The following is a 21,162-nucleotide window of genomic DNA, read 5'->3' as shown; positions in this document are numbered from 1 at the left end:
AGGACTTGTAATTGTTTTGACAACACTTTCATTTGAATGAAGAATCAAGTTGAATAACTAAATTTAATTTTCATATACTAATATCATTTTTTTAATTCTTTCTTTCATTTACAGTAATATTTGTGTATATCTTTTTGTCACAACATATTGCTTTAAGTCACTGAGTTGATATTACAGTTACCAGATACCATATAAATATGTATGCATTAAAACAATATTAAATGCATTATAATTTTTTTAAAGTGTTCAAATAAAACAAACACATGTAAAAGTTAATATTTTATTACCAGATTACAGAAATCATATTGATTTATCAATTAGCTTTCATGATCTGAAGAAGTAAAATACAGCAATAAAATGGGGAGGTTTTTTTAAAACATGTACTAATTTTTTATTGGTTCTTTATATTCAAGGTTTTGGGGTGCACACAAATCTGTAACCCATACAAATTAACGATACTATGGTATTTATGAAGTTATACAAACACATAGGGAAGTCAAATTCATAAGGCTTTACTAATGCACATGGAGCAATTTTTCAGTGGTATAATATTTGCAGTAAAATCAGAAACCATAATAATGTAGCTGTGCACAATAGAATAAAAATGAGAGAATTGCAAATTCCCCAAAGTCTCGGTAAATAGTTTTTCATTTGATTTTCAGCTCCAGGCGCAGTTTCTGGAGAAGAGGATGAAAAGAAAACAGATCCTAAAAGTAAAATTGTAGTATTAATGAAAGAGATATAAGAAAAAAATCATAATACCTGTACACTCTCGCATTTTAAAAATAACATACAGCTTCTACTAATTTCAGTAATAAGCATAAGTGCTTATTATCAATATTTCACAGTACTTGTTTTCCACTAAATCTTCTGTTTTTAGATGTTAGACTTGTAACTTTATTTTATAATTTTAGCTGTATCAATAATATTATATTATGCTAGGCTGTGAATTACTGGATTTTCCAAGCAAAATAGAAGTGATAATTCACCGCCACATTGATAACAAGATAAGCGTGAAATTTGCAGATATTCATACATGCTGATGTGGCCATGTTTTAAAATGGCTGCCTTACATCAAAGCACTGATTCAGTTCAAATCCAACAAGGCACAACAACAAAAAGTTCTTTGTGTGCTATTTTACTTTGAACTGGGAAGGAGACTTGTGTAACTATTTACATTTTCAGTGTGAATAATTGCAAAACATGGAAAATCATGAAAGGTACCACAGACATTGTGCAGGATTCAGTAAGAAATGCTACTTCAGTCTGTTATACAGACTACAGACACAGTGCATCATGCTAGCCAGTACATTTTTGTATAAAATGAAAATTTTCTTGCTATCAAGTGATTAATAGATATATTTGATCTCATAGGCACTCAAGTATTGTCACTCATGGCTTTGCCTTGGTGAAAATAGGGAGGTTTTTTTACACACTCAATGAAATACATGTTATTCACTTGTCACAAGCAAATAGCCTCTGTGTAATAATTACAATTGTAATTATTGTTGTTATTATTATTAGTTTTTTATTATTTGTTTTTTTAAAAATGGATTTATGAACATTCTCATAAATTTACCCAAGAATATGAATGGAGGATTCTTGCTCAACAAAAGTTAAAATCTTGGGTGGAAACAATCCTTGTGAACAGAATGATCAGTTTAGGAGATCGCTGATTTTAATTTGTGGATGTTGAATCCTGGTTTTGCTACTGAGTTTTTCCATCATTATGTCAAATCATCATGTATGTGGTTATAACTTCAAAATAATACATGTAATTTTCAGTGACATTACATCGACATGTAAGTTTCAATGACACATCTACATGTAATTTTCAGTGACACTACATCTACATGTAAGTTTCAATGACACATCTACATGTAATTTTCAGTGACACTACATCTACATGTAAGTTTCAATGACACATCTACATGCAATTTTCAGTGACACTACATCTACATGTAAGTTTCAATGACACATCTGCATGTAATTTCAATGATGCCACATCTACATGTAATTTTCAGTGACACTACATCTATATTAAATTTTCATTGACACTACATCTACATATAATTTTTAATTATACTACATCTCTTGTCATTACATTGGCAACAGCTTAATAGTGAATTCATGTTGATTTCGTTGCTACAGCTGTTAATATTTGACCAAGTAAACAGTTTTGTACCTTGATGATCACATACAGCTGTCAACATTTGACCAGACAGATAGTTTTGTACCCAAAAGATCTTACACAGATAGTTTTGTACTCAGAAGACCTTACACAGATAGTTTTGTACCCAGAAGACCGTACACAGATAGTTTTGTACTCAGACCGTACACAGATAGTTTTTATACCCAAAAGACCTTACACAGATAGTTTTTTGTAACCAGAAGACCTTAGGGCCCTGAGTGTCCAAGTGGTCTAAAGCGCTCGCCATTACGGATCACTGCCATCTCACCTCTGTCTGCGTAGGTTCGAGTCTCGGATTCTGCCAATGTGGGTATGTGAGAAAGCTTGCCAGTAGCTTCTCGAGGGTCGGTGGTTCTTTCCAGGGTTTTCCCAGTTTCTTCCTCCTCCATTAATACTGGCTGCCAAATATAGGCTATTGTGTGCTGAAAAATGGCGTTAAACCCTACAACAACAACAACAACACAGAAGACCTTACACAGATAGTTTTATACTCAGACCTTACACATATAGCTTTGTACCCAGAAGATCTTACCCAGATAGTTTTGTACTCAGAAGACCTTACACAGATAGTGTGTTGTACCCAGAAGACCTTACACAAATAGTTTTGTACCCAGAAGACCTTACACAGACAGATTTGTACCCAAAAGACCTTACACAGATAGTTTTGTACCCAGAAGACCTTCACAGATAGTTTTGTACTCTGAAGACCTTACACATTTGATATAAAATTACAGACTATTATGTGCCCCAAGCTGGTTGCATTATTCAACCAGTTTCTTGAATTTAATGCCCAGTAAATACATGTGTGAAAATCTATTTATCACATACTATTAAGTTTGCATTACTTAATGAAATTACTATGTGGCATAGCTAAATGTTATGCTACATTGTGTTTAATGATTTATATAACCTAGTGTCAAAATAGCAGATTTTAGTAGAGGTGAACCTTCATTATGTGATAAATACATATATACTGGAATAATATATTTTAATTGTTTTTATTTGCAGTCAACAAGCAGCTTTTTGAAGAGAATCAGAAACTGAAGGATGAAAGATTATGTAAGATTTGCCTCACTGAGGAATCCAGCATTGCATTCTTACCCTGTGGACATCTGGTTTCCTGTGTGGCATGTGCCCCAGCTCTAAGTCAGTGCCCAGTATGTCGAGAGACCATTAAGGGAACTATCAGAACTTATCTGTCATAACATGATTCCTCTTTCCATGTATTTGCCTTTGTAAAAGCTTTAATGTGTACTTTTAGGAAAAGCGTTTAACCCTTTACTGTATAATGCAGCCTTTTGACACCAACTCCTTTACTGCATAATGCTGCCTTTTGACACCAACTCCTTTACTGCATAATGCTGCCTTTTGACACCAACTCCTTTACTGTATAATGCAGCCTTTTGACACCAACTCCTTTACTGTATAATGCAGTCTTTTGACACCAACTCCTTTAATGCATAATGCTGCCTTTTGACACCAACTCCTTTACTGCATAATGCTGCCTTTTGACACCAACACTTTATTATATAAGGCCACTGACAATTCCAGTAAAGATGCCTAGTAATAACAAAATGAAGTTTGTGTATTCATAACTATTACTTATACACCTGATAAATGAATCTCAAAAATATATAGCAAATCATTAGTTTATTCACAGGATTGTGAGGGTCAGTCTTCTCATCACAGTATATCCACCATTTGTAAACATATGCTATGCATCTCACAGTTGCAGCATGAAGTCATTTGAAACTTTGAATAATACAGCTGAAATATTTTGATAATATTCACTGGAATTTGACATTCTTTGACTTGTCCAGTTTATTGTTATCAAGGATTCACCAAAAAAGAGGAATGTTAGAGCAAACTTTGGAACAAAACTTTATGCTAAAAATAACTTTCTGCTATGTGTGCAGTTCTCAAGTTAATATCTGTTATTTCAGGACAAAAATATGACCAAGAATCACCAATTTCTAAGAAATATGGATTTTCAGTATTTTAAAAAAGAAATTATAATTGTAATTCTAATGAGCTTGAAAATATACAAATATTTGTCTATTTGTAGAAGCAAACTGCAAACTCTGTTCAATTCCACTACTCGATAGTTTATGTTTATTGTGGTAAAATTTAGGATTTTGTGCAAAGAGGAACACGTTTCAATACTTTAAATCTTTATTTAATGTCATATATCATATGTCAATCATTGATAATTGCAGTTGCATCAGTTGATAAATGAAGGGAAGATTTCCATTGGTCAAAACATAATCATGTGATTAAACTCAGTTGTGTTTATTTCTGTATAAAAGGTACGGAGAACTACTTTATACCAACTTCTTTAAATAGTCAGACTGCTCCGGTGGCCTGGTGGTTAGAGCATTCGCCTCAGATGCAGGAGATCGTGGGTTTGATCCCCAGCCAAGTCATAGCAGAGACTTACAAAAATGGTACTAACAACTGCCTTGCTTGGCACTCAGCATTAAAAGGTTAGTGTAAGGACTGGTTGGCCTGGTGTTAGGATAATGTGACTGGGTGGGACATCATGCTACATGTCTGTGGCATGATGCCCCAGTGCTAGACATCACTATAAACTGCTACACTGCGGACATCTTAGCAATATGACTGAAAAATTATTAAAGCTACATTAAAAATCCGAATCACACACACACTCTATAAATAGTCACGTGTAAAGTAACTAACGTAAACACTGAACTGGAAGGCATACATAATGCTGTGTGATTTGGCAACTGACAGTTTATACCATGATAAACTCAGGAAAAACAACAACATTAAACTGTTAATTATTTCTAATTTGTTCAATTTAGCAGGAAAGTTGATGCATGATAACGAGTCCCTCAACATGTGAATCTAGCACTTTTGTATTCTAAAGACCAATAAAGTAGTTAATTATACTAAATATTACACATCAATACACATCTAATGCTTGATTGCCACCCCATCTAACCCCATGTTTAGAAAGATCTGCTTGAACCTTTGTTTTTAATCAGTAGCAGTTGAATTACTGCTCCCAAGAACACATTTCAAGTTGTTTCTGCAGCGATAATGAGACAGTAGGATATTGGGCTTTAGGGTTTTGAAAATTGGCAATCTTTTTCAGCGTAAGACATTCACAGCAAGATAAAACTAGGCTAACAACAAACTTCTTCATTAATAGGGGAAACATAAAAGGGATAAATTAATTTCATTATGATCTGTGAATAACATTAACTTATTGAACAACAACGAGGATTATAGTACATGAATATAAAAATATAGTGAGGTATAAATTGCACATCATTTAAGTTTCAGTTTCAAAAATTTGAAAATTCATCTGGTTTTTGAGTTACATAATACTGTATATATAATGTAATAAAATATATAATACAGAATGTGATACATACAAGTTAATTGAAACAATTAAACTAAGAAAGTTTGAAAATCAAAATAGACACTTGTTTGTACAGTCAAGAGATATCATTTCAGCAGCAGGCATGACATAATTTGGTCAGTAAATCTGTAAAAGTTGAAAATTAAAGTAATGATTTTCTGTCTGTCACAGATGCTAACAAGATAGCCATTTAAGTAGTTTGATAAGTTAATTTATCCACTCATTATTTGGCTTCATTTTAAAAAGTTGGATATTATTTCAAGATACATGTATTATTATTATGTCTCATTTGTTAAAGTTTCACAAAATGTTCAATAATGTTAATACCTATGCAGGCCTATAATTTTTTAGATTTTCTAAATGCTTGTTCAAAGACATCCAATTATGTGCTTTTTGTAATTCTTTTCCGACATGTGACAAGTTAACAAAAATGGTTATAGTTACCAACCGAATGCATTTCATATGACTATTATATTAAACAATTATGTTCCACACATTTTTTGACTGTTGTGATTTCAAAGACATATATTCCCACTGCCACTGACTGTATCCAGTTATGATATTTGTCCTCTTAATGTTAATCTTGATTATTTAATGATGTTTATTCTATGACAGTATTTATTTTTCTTTATTACTGTCTGATAATATAATGATTAATGATTTCCAGTATGCCAGATTAGTCCTATGATAATTTGTATGTCCTAGTTTTCTTCTTAAACCGCAAAATGACATCGTGAAATGAAAGATGAATATGGTATCTCTGTTCCTTTTATTACTTTTGATTTGTGTGATTCAGACATTGATCCTTGACAAATTTGTTATAGTTTATGAAGATATTTTCTAAATAAAATTCGTATCCCGCAGTTCATGTTTTTTAAAAAAAAATCTTATGATTTGACATTGTTGGAACTCAAAGAAAGATATAAATAAAGGGGTGATCCTAACCCCTTTGCTGTTTCTTTCAATGTCCATTGTCCAGATTACTGAAAAACCAAATTAAGACTGCTATGTTTCAAAAATTTCATATATTATTATGTTTTATTTAAGATAGAATAGTTATATGAGTGGATTGTTTGTCGTAGTGTGAGCAAAAGTGTGCTTTTTGGTAGAAAAGTAATTATACCATTTGCTGTCTTTATGTTTGTAAAATTGCCCCTTTGATAAAAAATGTGTATATATATATATATATATATACACACACACACACACACACACACACACAAACTATTTGATCTTGAAATGCAAATATTTATATCAGCAACTGATGGAAGTTAAACTTTTACTTTTGCCAACTGTGTTTTGTTGTCTTTTTTAATCCCAAAGACAAAATAATACATGATTAATTATTTTCTGTTTTCTCCAACATGTGAATATTTTTTAAACATGTGCTTCCACACAAACTACAGCAACAGATGTCATATACTATTCTTCACACCTGCTAGAATGGTATTAATAATTCACAGTTCACTTTTGTTGCCAAAAAAGTACTGTATTTAACCAAGTTAATGTATACCCTAAACATATATTCTGTTTCAAACTTTTAATTCATATTGCTTTAAATTTACCAATTTATACACTTAAATGCTCTGTTTAATCACTAGTATTCATGGTAGAATTTCAGAACTTGTGTTGATCTGTTTTCTTACATCTTGAGTAGACATGCATTTAAATGGTATGGGGCCATCCATTTAGTATGTATGCATTTAAATGGTATGGGGCCATCCATTTTGTATGTATGCATTTAAATGGTATGGGGCCATCCATTTTGTATGTATGCATTTAAATGGTATGGGGCCATCCATTTAGTATATATGCATTTAAATGGTATGGGGCCATCCATTTAGTATGTATGCATTTAAATGGTATGGGGCCATCCATTTAGTATGTATGCATTTAAATGGTATGGGGCCATCCATTTAGTATGTATGCATTTAAATGGTATGGGGCCATCCATTTTGTATGTATGCATTTAAATGGTATGGGGCCATCCATTTAGTATGTATGCATTTAAATGGTATGGGCCATCCATTTAGTATGTATGCATTTAAATGGTATGGGGCCATCCATTTAGTATGTATGCATTTAAATGGTATGGGGCCATCCATTTTGTATGTATGCATTTAAATGGTATGGGGCCATCCATTTAGTATGTATGCATGGAGAGAGGTTAACCGAAATACATACACTTGCTTTGGGGGGGGTCTACTGATAATGTACATACTCTTAAGAAACAGGAGGTGGGGGAAATCTTGATTTGTCTAATACGTAACCAGTTTGACTGGGTTCAGTTTGCATTTGAATTTTAGCGGACACTAGACAAACTTTTTAAAGTTACGCAGCTTATTTCTTTGATGCAGCCAGACATTCAACATTGGTGGACTATCTGTTTTATTAAACATGTTAATATTATTAATCCTTGATCGCTTTTGCATGGATTAAATATAGGCCATTCTATAGAATTGGGTGTGTGTGTGTGAAGCAAACATGCAGGTGGTGGGTGTAAAAAAGTGTGTGTGTACAGGGGGCCTAGTGGTCAAGCTTTGCCAGATTTTTGCTTGCGTACTAAATGGACGGCCCCTATATGCATACAAAAAAATTAGGTTACTAGCTTGTCCATTACTGCTTACAGAAATAACTTAACGGAATGGCTTAATCATAGTGTGTTGTGTTAAGTAGCAGATTCCTTTTGTTGAGTAATGGCTTGATGTACATCATTGCAAATTCATTTTGTTGAGTAATGGCTTGATGTACATCATTGCAAATTCCTTTTGTTGAGTTGATGGGTTGATGTACTTCATTGCAAATTCCTTTTGTTGAGTTGATGGCTTGATGTACATCATTGCAAATTCCTTTTGTTGAGTAATGGCTTGATGTACTTCATTGCAAATTCCTTTTGTTGAGTTGATCGCTTGATGTACTTCATTGCAAATTCCTTTTGTTGAGTTGATGGCTTGATGTACATCGTTGCAAATTCCTTTTGTTGAGTTGATGGCTTGATGCACATCATTACAAATTCCTTTTGTTGAGTAATGGCTTGATGTACTTCATTGCACATTCCTTTTGTTGAGTAATGGCTTGATGTACTTCATTGCAAATTCCTTTTGTTGAGTTGATGGCTTGATGTACATCATTGCAAATTCATTTTGTTGAGTAATGGCTTGATGTACATCATTGCACATTCATTTTGTTGAGTTGATGACTTGATGTACTTCATTGCAAATTCCTTTTGTTGAGTTGATGGCTTGATGCACATCATTACAAATTCATTTTGTTGAGTAATGGCTTGATGTACATCATTGCACATTCCTTTTGTTGAGTTGATGACTTGATGTACTTCATTGCAAATTCGTTTTGTTGAGTTGATGGCTTGATGTACATCATTGCAAATTCCTTTTGTTGAGTAATGGCTTGATGTACTTCGTTGCAAATTCCTTTTGTTGAGTAATGGCTTGATGTACATCATTGCAAATTCCTTTTTTTGAGTTGATGGGTTGATGTACATCATTGCAAATTCCTTTTGTTGAGTTGATGACTTGATGTACTTAATTGCAAATTCCTTTTGTTGAGTTGATGACTTGATGTACTTCATTGCAAATTCCTTTTGTTGAGTTGATGGCTTGATGCACATCATTACAAATTCATTTTGTTGAGTAATGGCTTGATGTACATCATTGCACATTCCTTTTGTTGAGTTGATGACTTGATGTACTTCATTGCAAATTCGTTTTGTTGAGTTGATGGCTTGATGTACATCATTGCAAATTCCTTTTGTTGAGTAATGGCTTGATGTACTTCATTGCAAATTCCTTTTGTTGAGTAATGGCTTGATGTACATCATTGCAAATTCCTTTTGTTGAGTTGATGGGTTGATGTACATCATTGCAAATTCCTTTTGTTGAGTTGATGGGTTGATGTACATCATTGCAAATTCCTTTTGTTGAGTAATGGCTTGATGTACTTCATTGCAAATTCCTTTTGTTGAGTAATGGCTTGATGGACATCATTGCAAATTCCTTTTGTTGAGTTGATGACTTGATGTACTTAATTGCAAATTCCTTTTGTTGTGTTGATGACTTGATGTACTTCATTGCAAATTCCTTTTGTTGAGTAATGGCTTGATGTACATCATTGCAAATTCCTTTTGTTGAGTTGATGGGTTGATGTACATCATTGCAAATTCCTTTTGTTGAGTAATGGCTTGATGTACTTCATTGCAAATTCCTTTTGTTGAGTAATGGCTTGATGGACATCATTGCAAATTCCTTTTGTTGAGTTGACGGGTTGATGTACATCATTGCAAATTCCTTTTGTTGAGTTGATGGGTTTATGTACATCATTGCAAATTCCTTTTGTTGAGTAATGGCTTGATGTACTTCATTGCAAATTCCTTTTGTTGAGTAATGGCTTGATGTACATCATTGCGAATTCCTTTTGTTGAGTAATGGCTTGATGTACTTCATTGCAAATTCCTTTTGTTGAGTAATGGCTTGATGTACATCATTTTTAAGAATAAACAATAGACTTTAAAAAAAGAACACACCTGGAATTTAAAGATTGTTAAAAAAAATTTTTTTATTATATATAAACTTAAAGCATTCACTATAAAATCTGCTTACTTCCATGATGCAGAACAATAAATCCATGACTATATTCAGTAATTTACACATATTTAAAGCTTGCAAGAACTGGAAAATATTTATAGGTGATGTTCTTGGGTTTTTCCTTGATAAACTTTTTAGTGTGTGTGTATATATGTGTGTGTGAATATGCACAAGACTGATTATGCTACTTTTATCTCCCTGATTTTTATGAATTGTTTCATTCTTCAGTGCTCTTTTACTTCATTTGAACTTGAACACAGCCATTCATATTTTGAATTTGTGGTATAAACTCAGCCATAATATCTTAATAGTATAGGTGCATTTTTTATTCTTACTATTATGATAGTAATCAAGCTATGTTGTATAAACAAATTCAGTGTAATAGACCCAAATACTTTTTTATATTTGAAATGTAAAGACCATATATTAATATTCAAGAAAAGTATAAGCACAGTCTATACGTCCAAATTTTTATTGACTTTCAGTGTTCAATCTTAACACTTCACTGAAAACAAAAAGGCTGTTTTGCCTATATTTGGTGGAATTTGGACAGTCAAAGCCAAATAATTAGAAAATCCTTCTGCTCTTGATCATAATGTGAACAATATTAAAAACATGACTGATTTGCTAAGAAGGCAGTAAGGGCTGTTCCAGTAAAACATATACCCCCCGGGTGGAAGGCACTTTCAAATTCAACCAACCCACAACAGAAGCAATTTAAAAAATTTATGATCTGCCATCAGATGTGTTTTAATTGAGAAACACTGCCCCCTACAGAAGTATATTTTTTTAACATAATTTCTGGCTATGGGTTAGTGGGCGGTAGAAGCGATTTTAATATTGGGTTGGGGATAGAAGCGATTTAAATGACAGCTGGCTGTAGGTAATCTACTGAATTCATATACATCATATAATCTACTGCATATTTTTATTTGTATTCATTCAGTATAATCAGTCTTTTGTCCTTTTCTTTGTTTGTCTGTCAGCCAAGTATGTCTCTGATACTGTGAAATCACAGATTTTCATGGTGGCTTATTATTTGTAGATGTCATTGATCAGTCCCTTAATACCTACTAATTTAACATCCATGAATACAGATTTTATAATAGATATTTCTATTCTAATGCAGAAATCATGAATTTGTATCCTTACTAAACTCTGTGTTTCCTAAAGTGATCAATATGTCTTGCTATCTTTTCTCAGGCATGCTGCTTTTGATTAGAATAATAGTTCAATCTTGTATTGCTTTAAATGTGTGGTCAGATTCTATGATTCATTGTTATTATTTTTTCCAATAAATGTTTTAGTAAACTTATGATTTGTCAGAAAAATAACCAATGATGCCTGTGGAAGTGATGTTGCATCATTTGTCTACTTTTACACTATATCATTTCTTGTAAGAACATCTTTTTCAGTTACCGATGTCTTATTTTTACGCCTTGTTGCAGGACTAATATGCAGTTATAAAAAATATAGCAAGTCAAACATTTTTATATCATAGATTTTAAAAAATGGATAAAAGTCAAGGAATCGTTTTTCCCAGAGCACTCATAAAATCAATGTCATTGCAGTTAACTGTATTGTCAACAGCATCATAATCATCACTGATGGCCTAGCAGTAACATTCTGCACTTTCAATCCAGTTGTCACAGGTTCTATCTCCCACTAGTCTTTCATATGAGACTTATACCTATGGCCTGAGGGGCTTTCATGGCAGAGTGGTTTAAGATGCTTGTCTTGTGATACAGATCTGAGGGGCTTCCATGGTAGTGGTACAAGATGCTTGTCATGTGATTTCTTGTCTCCACTGTGCTAATGAGAATGTTGCCAGTTACTCATGGAAGGTCAGTGGTTCTACATAAGTGGTGTTTGGTGTCTCAAAAGGACTTGATTTTCTTCAGCAGTAAAACTGGCTGCCATATATCGTCTTTCGGGGTTCTTCCTCCACCTAATATATTGTAAAAAAAATCACCAAAAAAACCCAAATCAAACCACACTGAATCAACCAACTAATCAACTGCGGCAACAGCAGCAAAGGTACTAGTCAATCATTTTTGCCACAGCTGTACGAGTTTATAACTTTTGACTAGTAATTTTTGTTGACCTTAGAATTTCATTGGGTATGCCTTTCTGACAGTTACCTAAAAGTCATCATCAGTTGGTGCAAATGGAATTTTCATGGTGAGCATATGAGATGGAAAAGTCTTGAGCAATCCTGCATCCCACACTGCCGAAAAGTTTACATTTTAGCTCACTTAAATTTTCTCTTAACAATGTTCATTGTTCCAACTAGAACTGTTATAACTTATTCAAGCTATATTCACCAATATCTGATTATATGCATCTGTAATAAATATTTGTAACAAAGTATGAGAATGCCTCAATGTTTTTCAATGATGCATTTGAATTGAGCAACAACCACAATCAACAAACCAAGAAATAAAATTATTCATATCTCTCAGGCAGAAGTAGGGTATAATCATAATCTGCCAAAAGATTTTTAATTTTTTAAATTTGCCAAATATTTTTTCCAACCATACTGATTCAGTGGACATATCACCAGAATGGACAGAAACAGACCAGAAGGTTAAAATCAATTTGATACATCTTTTAAGTAGCTAAATTCATATTGGTTTAGTTAACTGTACACCTTTTATTGTCTTCCTTTTGATGAAATTTCTTATTGAAGCTAAGAAAATAATGTTGCACACATAAAAAAAAGAGGCACACTTCTACTCATTATTGTTTTTATTATACTTCTCCATTCCAGCCTGTTCTTATGATCTTCTCCCCCCACATACTGTTTGTCTTGTTTATCATATGTATCTAAATTTCTCACTTACTTTTCCTACTACTCTACAAATGTTCTGTGAATATGCATATCAGTATGAAACACAATGGGGAGACTAAATCCAAGATTGAAAATCTCAACATTTCTGGATGTATTCTGCTTGGATTCCATATTTCTGCACAAAACTCAAGAGTTCAGGACTCTGCACTAATTTAGTTCCCACTGTAAATTTGTGCAAACACCATGATATTAAAATTCAATAACTTAAAATTTTGAGTGCTCATGATCAAATATATATATCAGTATAGACACATCTATGATGACAGCTTTTGTAAAGATAAAAAAACATAACAGCTGCACCATTTTCTGGATTTATACAAATTTGAAATGTGTGCTTTGAATACTGCACCAAAGAGTCAGCTGCTGATTTCAATAATGAGTCATCCAAACTCGGGTCTGTAAAGGGATGGAAATTATGTTAATAAAACAATGTCCCTCGCTTTTTTCAGTTACAAGTAGGACAAGCTCTCAAAAGAATTTTTTAAAACTAAAATCTTTCTTTCATTATCAACCAATCAGGGACAGTCAAACACATATATACTCTATTTTATCTTCACTGATTTATAGTATGGTTCTCATTCTTTCACAACCGTAGTAATGAGTCCTTGAACAACTCTTAATGGTTGTAAGCCTTTTTCGACCATGCTGAATGGACACACTGTAAGATAATTTTCAAGTAACAGAAATACCATGGGATAACCAGAGCCCAATAAAACTGAATAGTCATATTATCTCCTCTGCAGGGATGCTGCCAGGATTTCAGGATGTACTCTAAGTTTTGTGTGTGTGTGATCTCCAATGAGGAAGTGGTGGTGGTGGGAATAGCCATTGTTAAATATCTCTCAAACACTTAAATATCTGTCACTCTTTCTTACTGTTCCACTTTGTTACAGCTCTACTGAAATCAAAATTCTCGAAGAGTTGTCATCTCTAGTTGTATAGCGATTATTACTGTGATGTCATTGGGCATGGTCATGTGGTTGTGGTGGGGTCTTGGTTGGGATGGCATAAAGACTATAGGCTTACTCCATATTTGACAGCTAATTATTATGTTGTCAAAAGAATTCAAAAATTTCTAGCAATTCAGTTGGACTTGGATATATGATTCATAGTAAATGAACAGGTTCTAAATTGATGTGTTTATTTTGGAGCTATGTTCCTCCATCACATTCAAGATCTGGATATACCAAAGGTGAAATTGGTACAGTTGCATCCTAAACTACTATCGTGGCTACTTCAAATGTTATTTAATGTGAGACTTTAATGCAAGAACTCATAGCTTCAGTAATTTTTGGGTTAAAAAAATTAATTTCTTCTCAAACAACTCAGTTTGGTGCAGATTACATTGTTTTTTAATGATATGGTGAGAATTCTTGATGTGTAAAAATTGCGCAAGAAATGAACAACATCAGATCAGAAAATTACTACCACTGGGAAAATACTGATAGGAATATACAGAAATAATAATTATTTAAGTAGAATATATGGTGACAATACGAGCGCTAGTTCTACAACTTTGTGCAAAATACATCTTGTATGACTATTCTGTTGTTTCTAACAACACTGTAATATGGCAATAATTTCTGTCCACTTTTTACTTTAGTCCCTTGCTAATTAATAGTTTTAGATTTTACAATACTAAGCACATTTCACCTTTTGACAATAACACATCATTACAAATATTTAGATTGCAAGAAAATAGAAGTTACAATTTTATTAAAAGCACTGGTACCAGTAAGACTAAAGAAGATGGTTAAAAAAAAAAAAAAACCTGATGAACAGATTAGTAGTGTAGTAAAGAATCCATATATCAGAATGACATCAAGTATTTTTTCATCAGTTTCATCATCAGTTAATGATACTGCTTAAAAATGTATTGTACTGGATAATAAACTTTTTTAGTTATCCATTTTGCAATACAAATACCAAATGATGGCTTGGAACTAAGTGCCAAAAGGTCTGCAGAAAATACCACCATGATTAAAATATACATAGGAAGAACCGAACACAAACAGGACAGATTTTATCCATCTTGCTTCAAGTTTACACAGATCAGTCAGTCTCTTATGTTTAATGTCATTTAACTTTTGCACTTAGAGAGCATGTACATCATCTGGTCATACATCTGCATGATATAAAAGTTTGTCTTTTTATTCTTTTGTCGCTCAGTGGTTCTGCAAACTTGAGATCTACACACACTTAATTATGTTGTATGGGGATTCTCTGATGTTCCCTATGAGCATTAATCTGTTAATTATATCTGAATTTAATATGATCCTCCTCCTCTGTGTACGAATATTATTCTGTGCTGTGAACTCTTTTCATTGCCTGCTGTCTGAAACGCATATGCATAACTAGCTTGAACAAGTTACTGTTCTTTATGGTTGTGCAATTTTCGACATCTCACATGTATGGCCCCATGGGTATTCTCTCTTGGATATCTCTGTCCCAAAAAAGGAGAGTGTTGAACCAGATGTCTCGTTAGGATTTTAAAACTAAGAGTCCATGGCTCCCATTTTGGTAAAAATATGAGTCCCATCAGGAAAAGTTGAAGTCCCCTCTCAAAAAACTATGCCAATTATAAGAACTACTGGTTGCCAGAGTTTAATTTCTACATTCTTTATAACACTGACATAGCTCTTGCTTGTTCATCAGAGTGAGTCTGAATTTTTTCGATCCAAAGAAGGTCTTATTCAAAGCACTAAGCTAGGTAGACCAGCAAGTTGTTCTCCACCTTATTTTTTTTTTTTTGTTTGACTGGCGGCCGGTGGAGAACAACTTGCTGGTCTATAAGCTAGGCATCACACACTTTCTTACACTTGGCTAATGTCCCTTTCAAACTATCAGTTCTAGCAACTTTAGCCCTCTCCTGAATCTCACAATCTTCGTCAGTTTGCCGTTGAACCCCAAAATACTCGTTCAAATCTATGTCTCAACATGTCATGATTCCGAGGTCACGTGCACTGCTTATTCCGTTACACTCAGAAATGAACACAATAATGGAAGCTGAAGTTGTTTATTTGATGTACTGTTATAAATGACCACATGTACATCTCTGGGTATTTCTGCCTCTGAATTCAAGCACTGTAAATATTAGTAGATTTTCCCACCCAGCTGCCAGTCAAAGCCTTTGATCTCGCCGCTTAGCTATTGCAGCATGTTCTTTTGATGTACTCTTATAATGGTGACGACGGGGGGTGGGGTGCTTTCAACCACTAAATTCTGTCATTGTAAATATCATCACAGCTAACTGATCAACACATTTTCCCACTATGCAGGTGACTGAAGCAGGACTGGCAAGTCTTTGAATTTTACCGCCCACCTAAAAAAAAAAAAAAAAAAAATTGGCGTCCAAATACGCGTGATTATAAGCGTTTCCGAGACCTCTGTCAGTTTTCACTAACATGAACCCTGCCAAAGATTCACATCCTTGAATCAGTGTTTTGCTGCCTCTTATGCAAGATTTATCTCTTCCATAATGCTGTATTAGGGTTTTAAGCCCAACATTCCCATAGTCTGCTTGTTTAGACATGGGGTATATTTAATAAATATAACCGGCATATTGTCCATCCAACACGTACATCGGACTCGCACTCAACATCAATTTTTGGGCTCAAAATCACACACTGGTATTTCCAGTGACATTTTTCCAATGTCCAACAGACCGATATACATGAAATTCATTGTCATCGTAGCTATCAGCAGCCAGTATTTGCCGGCAGAAAACGTCTGAAGACAAACCGTGTTGTGATTCAACCATTTTGGTTTCCTGTGTAAAACTTTCACGATGAAAGTAAGGCTAAAACTCCATGAAATGCATGATCCAGGGCCAATGAACGAATCATGTCTTTGTATACAATATGTTTCATGGAATGGTTATTTGCTTGTGTACGCCGCTATTTTAAGTATTTTAGTGCCATATGTCCACTTTACCAACCAAAAGCCTGTGAGGCAAATCACCTGAAGCAGGCTCTGCCCAACCAAACCAGGTATTGATTGTATGTTGAGAAACGCATACACCAATAACCATATGTTTGTAAAATATGTATATATCCACATGGAAAAGAAGCCTCTTGATTTTAAATCTATTTGTCAAACTGTTCCAACATATATTGATTTTGATTCAGCATTCAAAATTCTCCATTTTCCTGACAGAGTTCTGGACCTGCAAAACAACAAGCCAATGACATCTTCATATCCCTACAACTCGTTTAATATGTAATTATCGCTTGCACGTTAATTGAAAATACATTCTTAATTCTTTACAATTTAATTATATCTATGATAATGAATGTAATTTTCACGTTATTAGGAGAGGAAGCACTGATGTTAAGCAGGTTTGTCCCGCAATTGATAATAGTAATGAATATATATACACCACTCCCTCGATAACTCGCGCACATCGGGGTCCAGAAATATCGACCGCACTATAAGTGAGGCGCGAGTTATCGAGGGACCTATAAAATAAGCACAAAACCAATAAAGTGATTGACGACATAACGGAGAAATGGGGGGGGGGGTTTGGCAGATTATACTGTTGAATACTCACTTTATAATCGTTCTGAGATTAAATGTTAATAAATATCTCTTCATAACGGTGTACTTTATTATTTCCTCATTGGACAACATTAATTTCAGGATAAATTACAGTATATTGAGGCGATCATCGAAAACATTATTCCACGTGGTTTCCGTTCGCTTAACATGTGTACCACTTCACACATTGTGTACTACGTCACTAACTTTTATGTTGAATTGGATACATTCTAGTTTTATTGTTTGATCCAAATTAGACGTTTTTTTATATACAAATGATCGACTCTTTCCGAGAAACGGTGTCGATCGAACGATAGATAGATAAATATTTTTAAATGTGATAGAAGTAAAATGGAAAACAAAAAAACAAGGGTTAATCAGTACAGACGTATTTAATTGGTCTACAAATTTAAAACAACGTAAATTAGAACAAGTTAATACTTGCCGTTTGTGCCACGCTTGACAAATATCAATTCACTTTTTGAAAAAATCAGTTATTTTTTTAATGTGTGTTACTCCTTGGTTTCTCTGCCGCCGAGCAAAATCCCTCAGATTTCTCAACTGCATGAGCTTTACGTAGTCAACATTTTGGGTCTCCAGCCACCTTATAGCAATATCAAAATATTTGATTGCTTCCTGTGCAGAGGGCCCACCCCCACGGGTGCAACATCTGCGTCTGCATCACTTTCAACACATGTGTTACTCCAGTTAGAGTCGTCTTCTGCTGCAAATTTGTTCACTATAGAAATAATTATAGTTTCATCTGAGATGTATTCGGCTGTGGGGCAATCATTGTCAGCACAAATCCACTCCTCCATATCAAGAGAAACGCCCGTCTCAGGATCATGAGTCTGTACGAATTTCTCCCAAACAACCTCGGCATTAATGACATCAGTTTCACTGAAACATTCGAAGTCACTATCATCGTCGTTGTCTGTTACTGTTTTGCTTTACGTCAAAGGCAGCTCCAAGACCCTTAATCCAGCACCCGAGGTCTCTTGTAATCGATTTTTTTTTAATGCAACAAACACTTCCCCAAGTTGTTGATCAAAACAAAGCCGGCATGTACATGTAATTAGGTTCTCACAGAAGTACTCACGGGTTTCGATGTGACGGTCGATTGACTCTTTAAATGTTTTCAATGAACATAATATGTTGTGATTATAATGTTTACACTGAAACGGAATTAAAGGATTAGAACGTGACTTTCACACAGGAAGACGTTTAATTGGTGTTTATTTCATTCTCTGTTGCCACCTGTTAGCATTTACCAGAAGTTTTCATTGATAGCTATTTCACCAGACTGTTTATTTACAGTATACTGACAACTATTTATCATAAAAACTTACATAATATATGATATCTTTAAACAGAGGTCTCGCTAGGATTTTAAAACTTGGTCTTTCTGCCTCTGAAGTCAATCACTAAATATCAGTACATTTTCTCACTCGGCCGCTAGTCAAAGCCTTTGAACTAGCCGCCTAGCTCTTGCATCATGTTCTTTTTTTTTTTTTAATGTACTCTTATGGCAACAGTACATCAAAGAGTCTTTCAGTCGCTGAATTCTGTCATTGTAAATATCAGCACAGTTAACTGATCAACACATTTTCCCACAAAGCAGGTGGCTGAAACAGGACCGGCAAATCTTTGAATTTTCTCGCGCACCTATTACATGCGTATGGAGGACTCCGCCTCAGTGATTTTCTGCGTCCCAGATCAAAAATTGGCGTCCAAACACGCGTAATTAAGCGTTTTCGAGATCTCTGAAATTAATTCTTCTTTAGAACTTGCACATGTCAAGATATGGATTATATTTTTACGGGCATTAATCACCATTTTCGATGATAAAACGAGCAATGTATCAAGGTTTAATTTATCAATTCTTATCGTAATTTTTTCATGTTCAGCATATTTTAAAGACATTTTAAATACATTTTCTCTGGAAAAAATCGGGAGCCAAGACGGACACCGCGTTATAAGCGGGATCGCGATTTATCCGGGCGCGAGTTATCGAGGGAGATCGATATATATATATATATATATATATATATATATATATATATATATATATATATAGTGTGACCTTGCTATAGCGCACTCCATTATAACACAAATTCAGATATAACATGGTCGTGGTGTGGCTCCCGACATTTCATATACATGTATTTTTCTTGTGCAAAAAAAAAAAATCTTTCTTAAAAAGTACCCCAAAAAACATGAAAAGTTTATTATCATTTTGGACAAGAGATCATGTATGATTAATACAAGATGATTGTGGCTTGGCTTCTGAAATTTTATATGTAATTTTCTCAACACGAAAAAGGAGTTTTTTCTTCTTAAAAGTACGAACAATAATGCATAAAAAGTTTATTCTGGGATTGCGTAGGTCTTCGCCAATATCGCAAACTTTGATTGTTTTTCTTTATTGGCGACATTGTTGGCTGTTTAAACTTTTATATACAACCATTGGTTTGGAGTGCAGAAATTCAGAGGCCCCACGAAAGCAAGCCGCAAACTGGATATAAAATGCACTAAATTGTATCTATTGTTACATAAACAAATTCTTTGTCCATAGTAACAAACCATCTAAACAGTGCATTGTTATATCATAATCCGCTTATCTTGACATCTAGCATGAGTTCTGTATGTTGTGAAATATCCGCTTTTTTTGTTGTTGACATTTCTGGTAACGGAGATCAACCGGACGAGGCATTGTCTCGTAATCTATCTTTCATCAGATTTTCGGCTGCGTGCAAGTAATTAATATATTACAAAGACTGGCATTTGTATGTGGATGGTAAGTAAAATTCCTCTTCTTTTCACTCAGAATTAAATCCTTCAGAACACTCACATTTTCTGTAATAATCCCTGTCATCAGAACACCTGCGTCCCTATTGTCCATTGACCCTTTGTTAATTTTCAGACACATGAGTGGAAGGCAGCATCACGCTGCTACCACAAAATCTATATAAAAAACCAATACAGCTTACTTATTGGTTTATTCATTATTCATGGAGGGACAGTAACTAGAATAGTCCAAAAGACGGCCAATTCCTATTTAAAAATGTACCTAGATAAAATAGTTTGCTGAAATTTCAAAGGAACCAGATTAACTTTGAAGCACCGATTGTTATGAAAACGTACTCGGCAAATGAAAAAAATACCAATCACAATCATGCAATAAAATTATTTGATGTTGCCGCCACAATAAGAAATGGGCATTTGTTTAGTTCTCCAAATCTGTCCTTTAGCGGAGACTTTAATAACGCATGCACCCTTCATAAAAAAAAGCCAACTACAATCTTTCAATAACAACAAAGAACTTTTCTTCAAAGGAAGTCAGTACCAAACTTAAACAAAAGTGATGGAATCTGATGGATTTTTGCATTTTCCAATGTGACTGGAATACATTAACTCTGCTGTGAAAGTTTCCTTTTCGTAGAGAAAAAGTTTATCCTTACGAACGCTACCAATGGTGGCTTAAAACGCAAACTAACTTTTACTGACTTGGAACGTACTGAAAAGTAAATGTGCTTCATCATTCGTTACACGATTGTGCTATGTTTTTCCACTGAATTCAGACCAATATGATACAGAA

The 21,162-nt window shown here is 34.1% G+C and overlaps 1 protein-coding gene across 3 annotated transcripts in view; it reads left to right on the top strand.

The window, feature by feature from the left end:
- LOC149773601 (baculoviral IAP repeat-containing protein 7-like) overlaps window positions 1–6,068 on the top strand; it is a 28,524-nt gene extending 22,456 nt beyond the window's left edge. For all 3 annotated transcript variants that reach the window (XM_089946336.1, XM_089946337.1, XM_089946338.1), the window contains exons 7-8: window positions 663–713; window positions 3,200–6,068. In XM_089946336.1, coding sequence (XP_089802462.1) covers window positions 663–713; window positions 3,200–3,396 — 248 coding nt within the window. In that variant the 3' untranslated portion in view covers window positions 3,397–6,068. The remainder of the gene's footprint in view (window positions 1–662; window positions 714–3,199) is intronic.
- Window positions 6,069–21,162: the final 15,094 nt, after the last annotated feature.

The sequence above is a fragment of the Sinohyriopsis cumingii genome, unplaced genomic scaffold (assembly GCF_028554795.1).
Source record: "Sinohyriopsis cumingii isolate HCF-2022 unplaced genomic scaffold, ASM2855479v2 utg000624l, whole genome shotgun sequence".
NCBI lineage: Eukaryota > Metazoa > Mollusca > Bivalvia > Unionida > Unionidae > Sinohyriopsis > Sinohyriopsis cumingii.
This window is presented reverse-complemented; position numbering and strand designations above follow the sequence as displayed.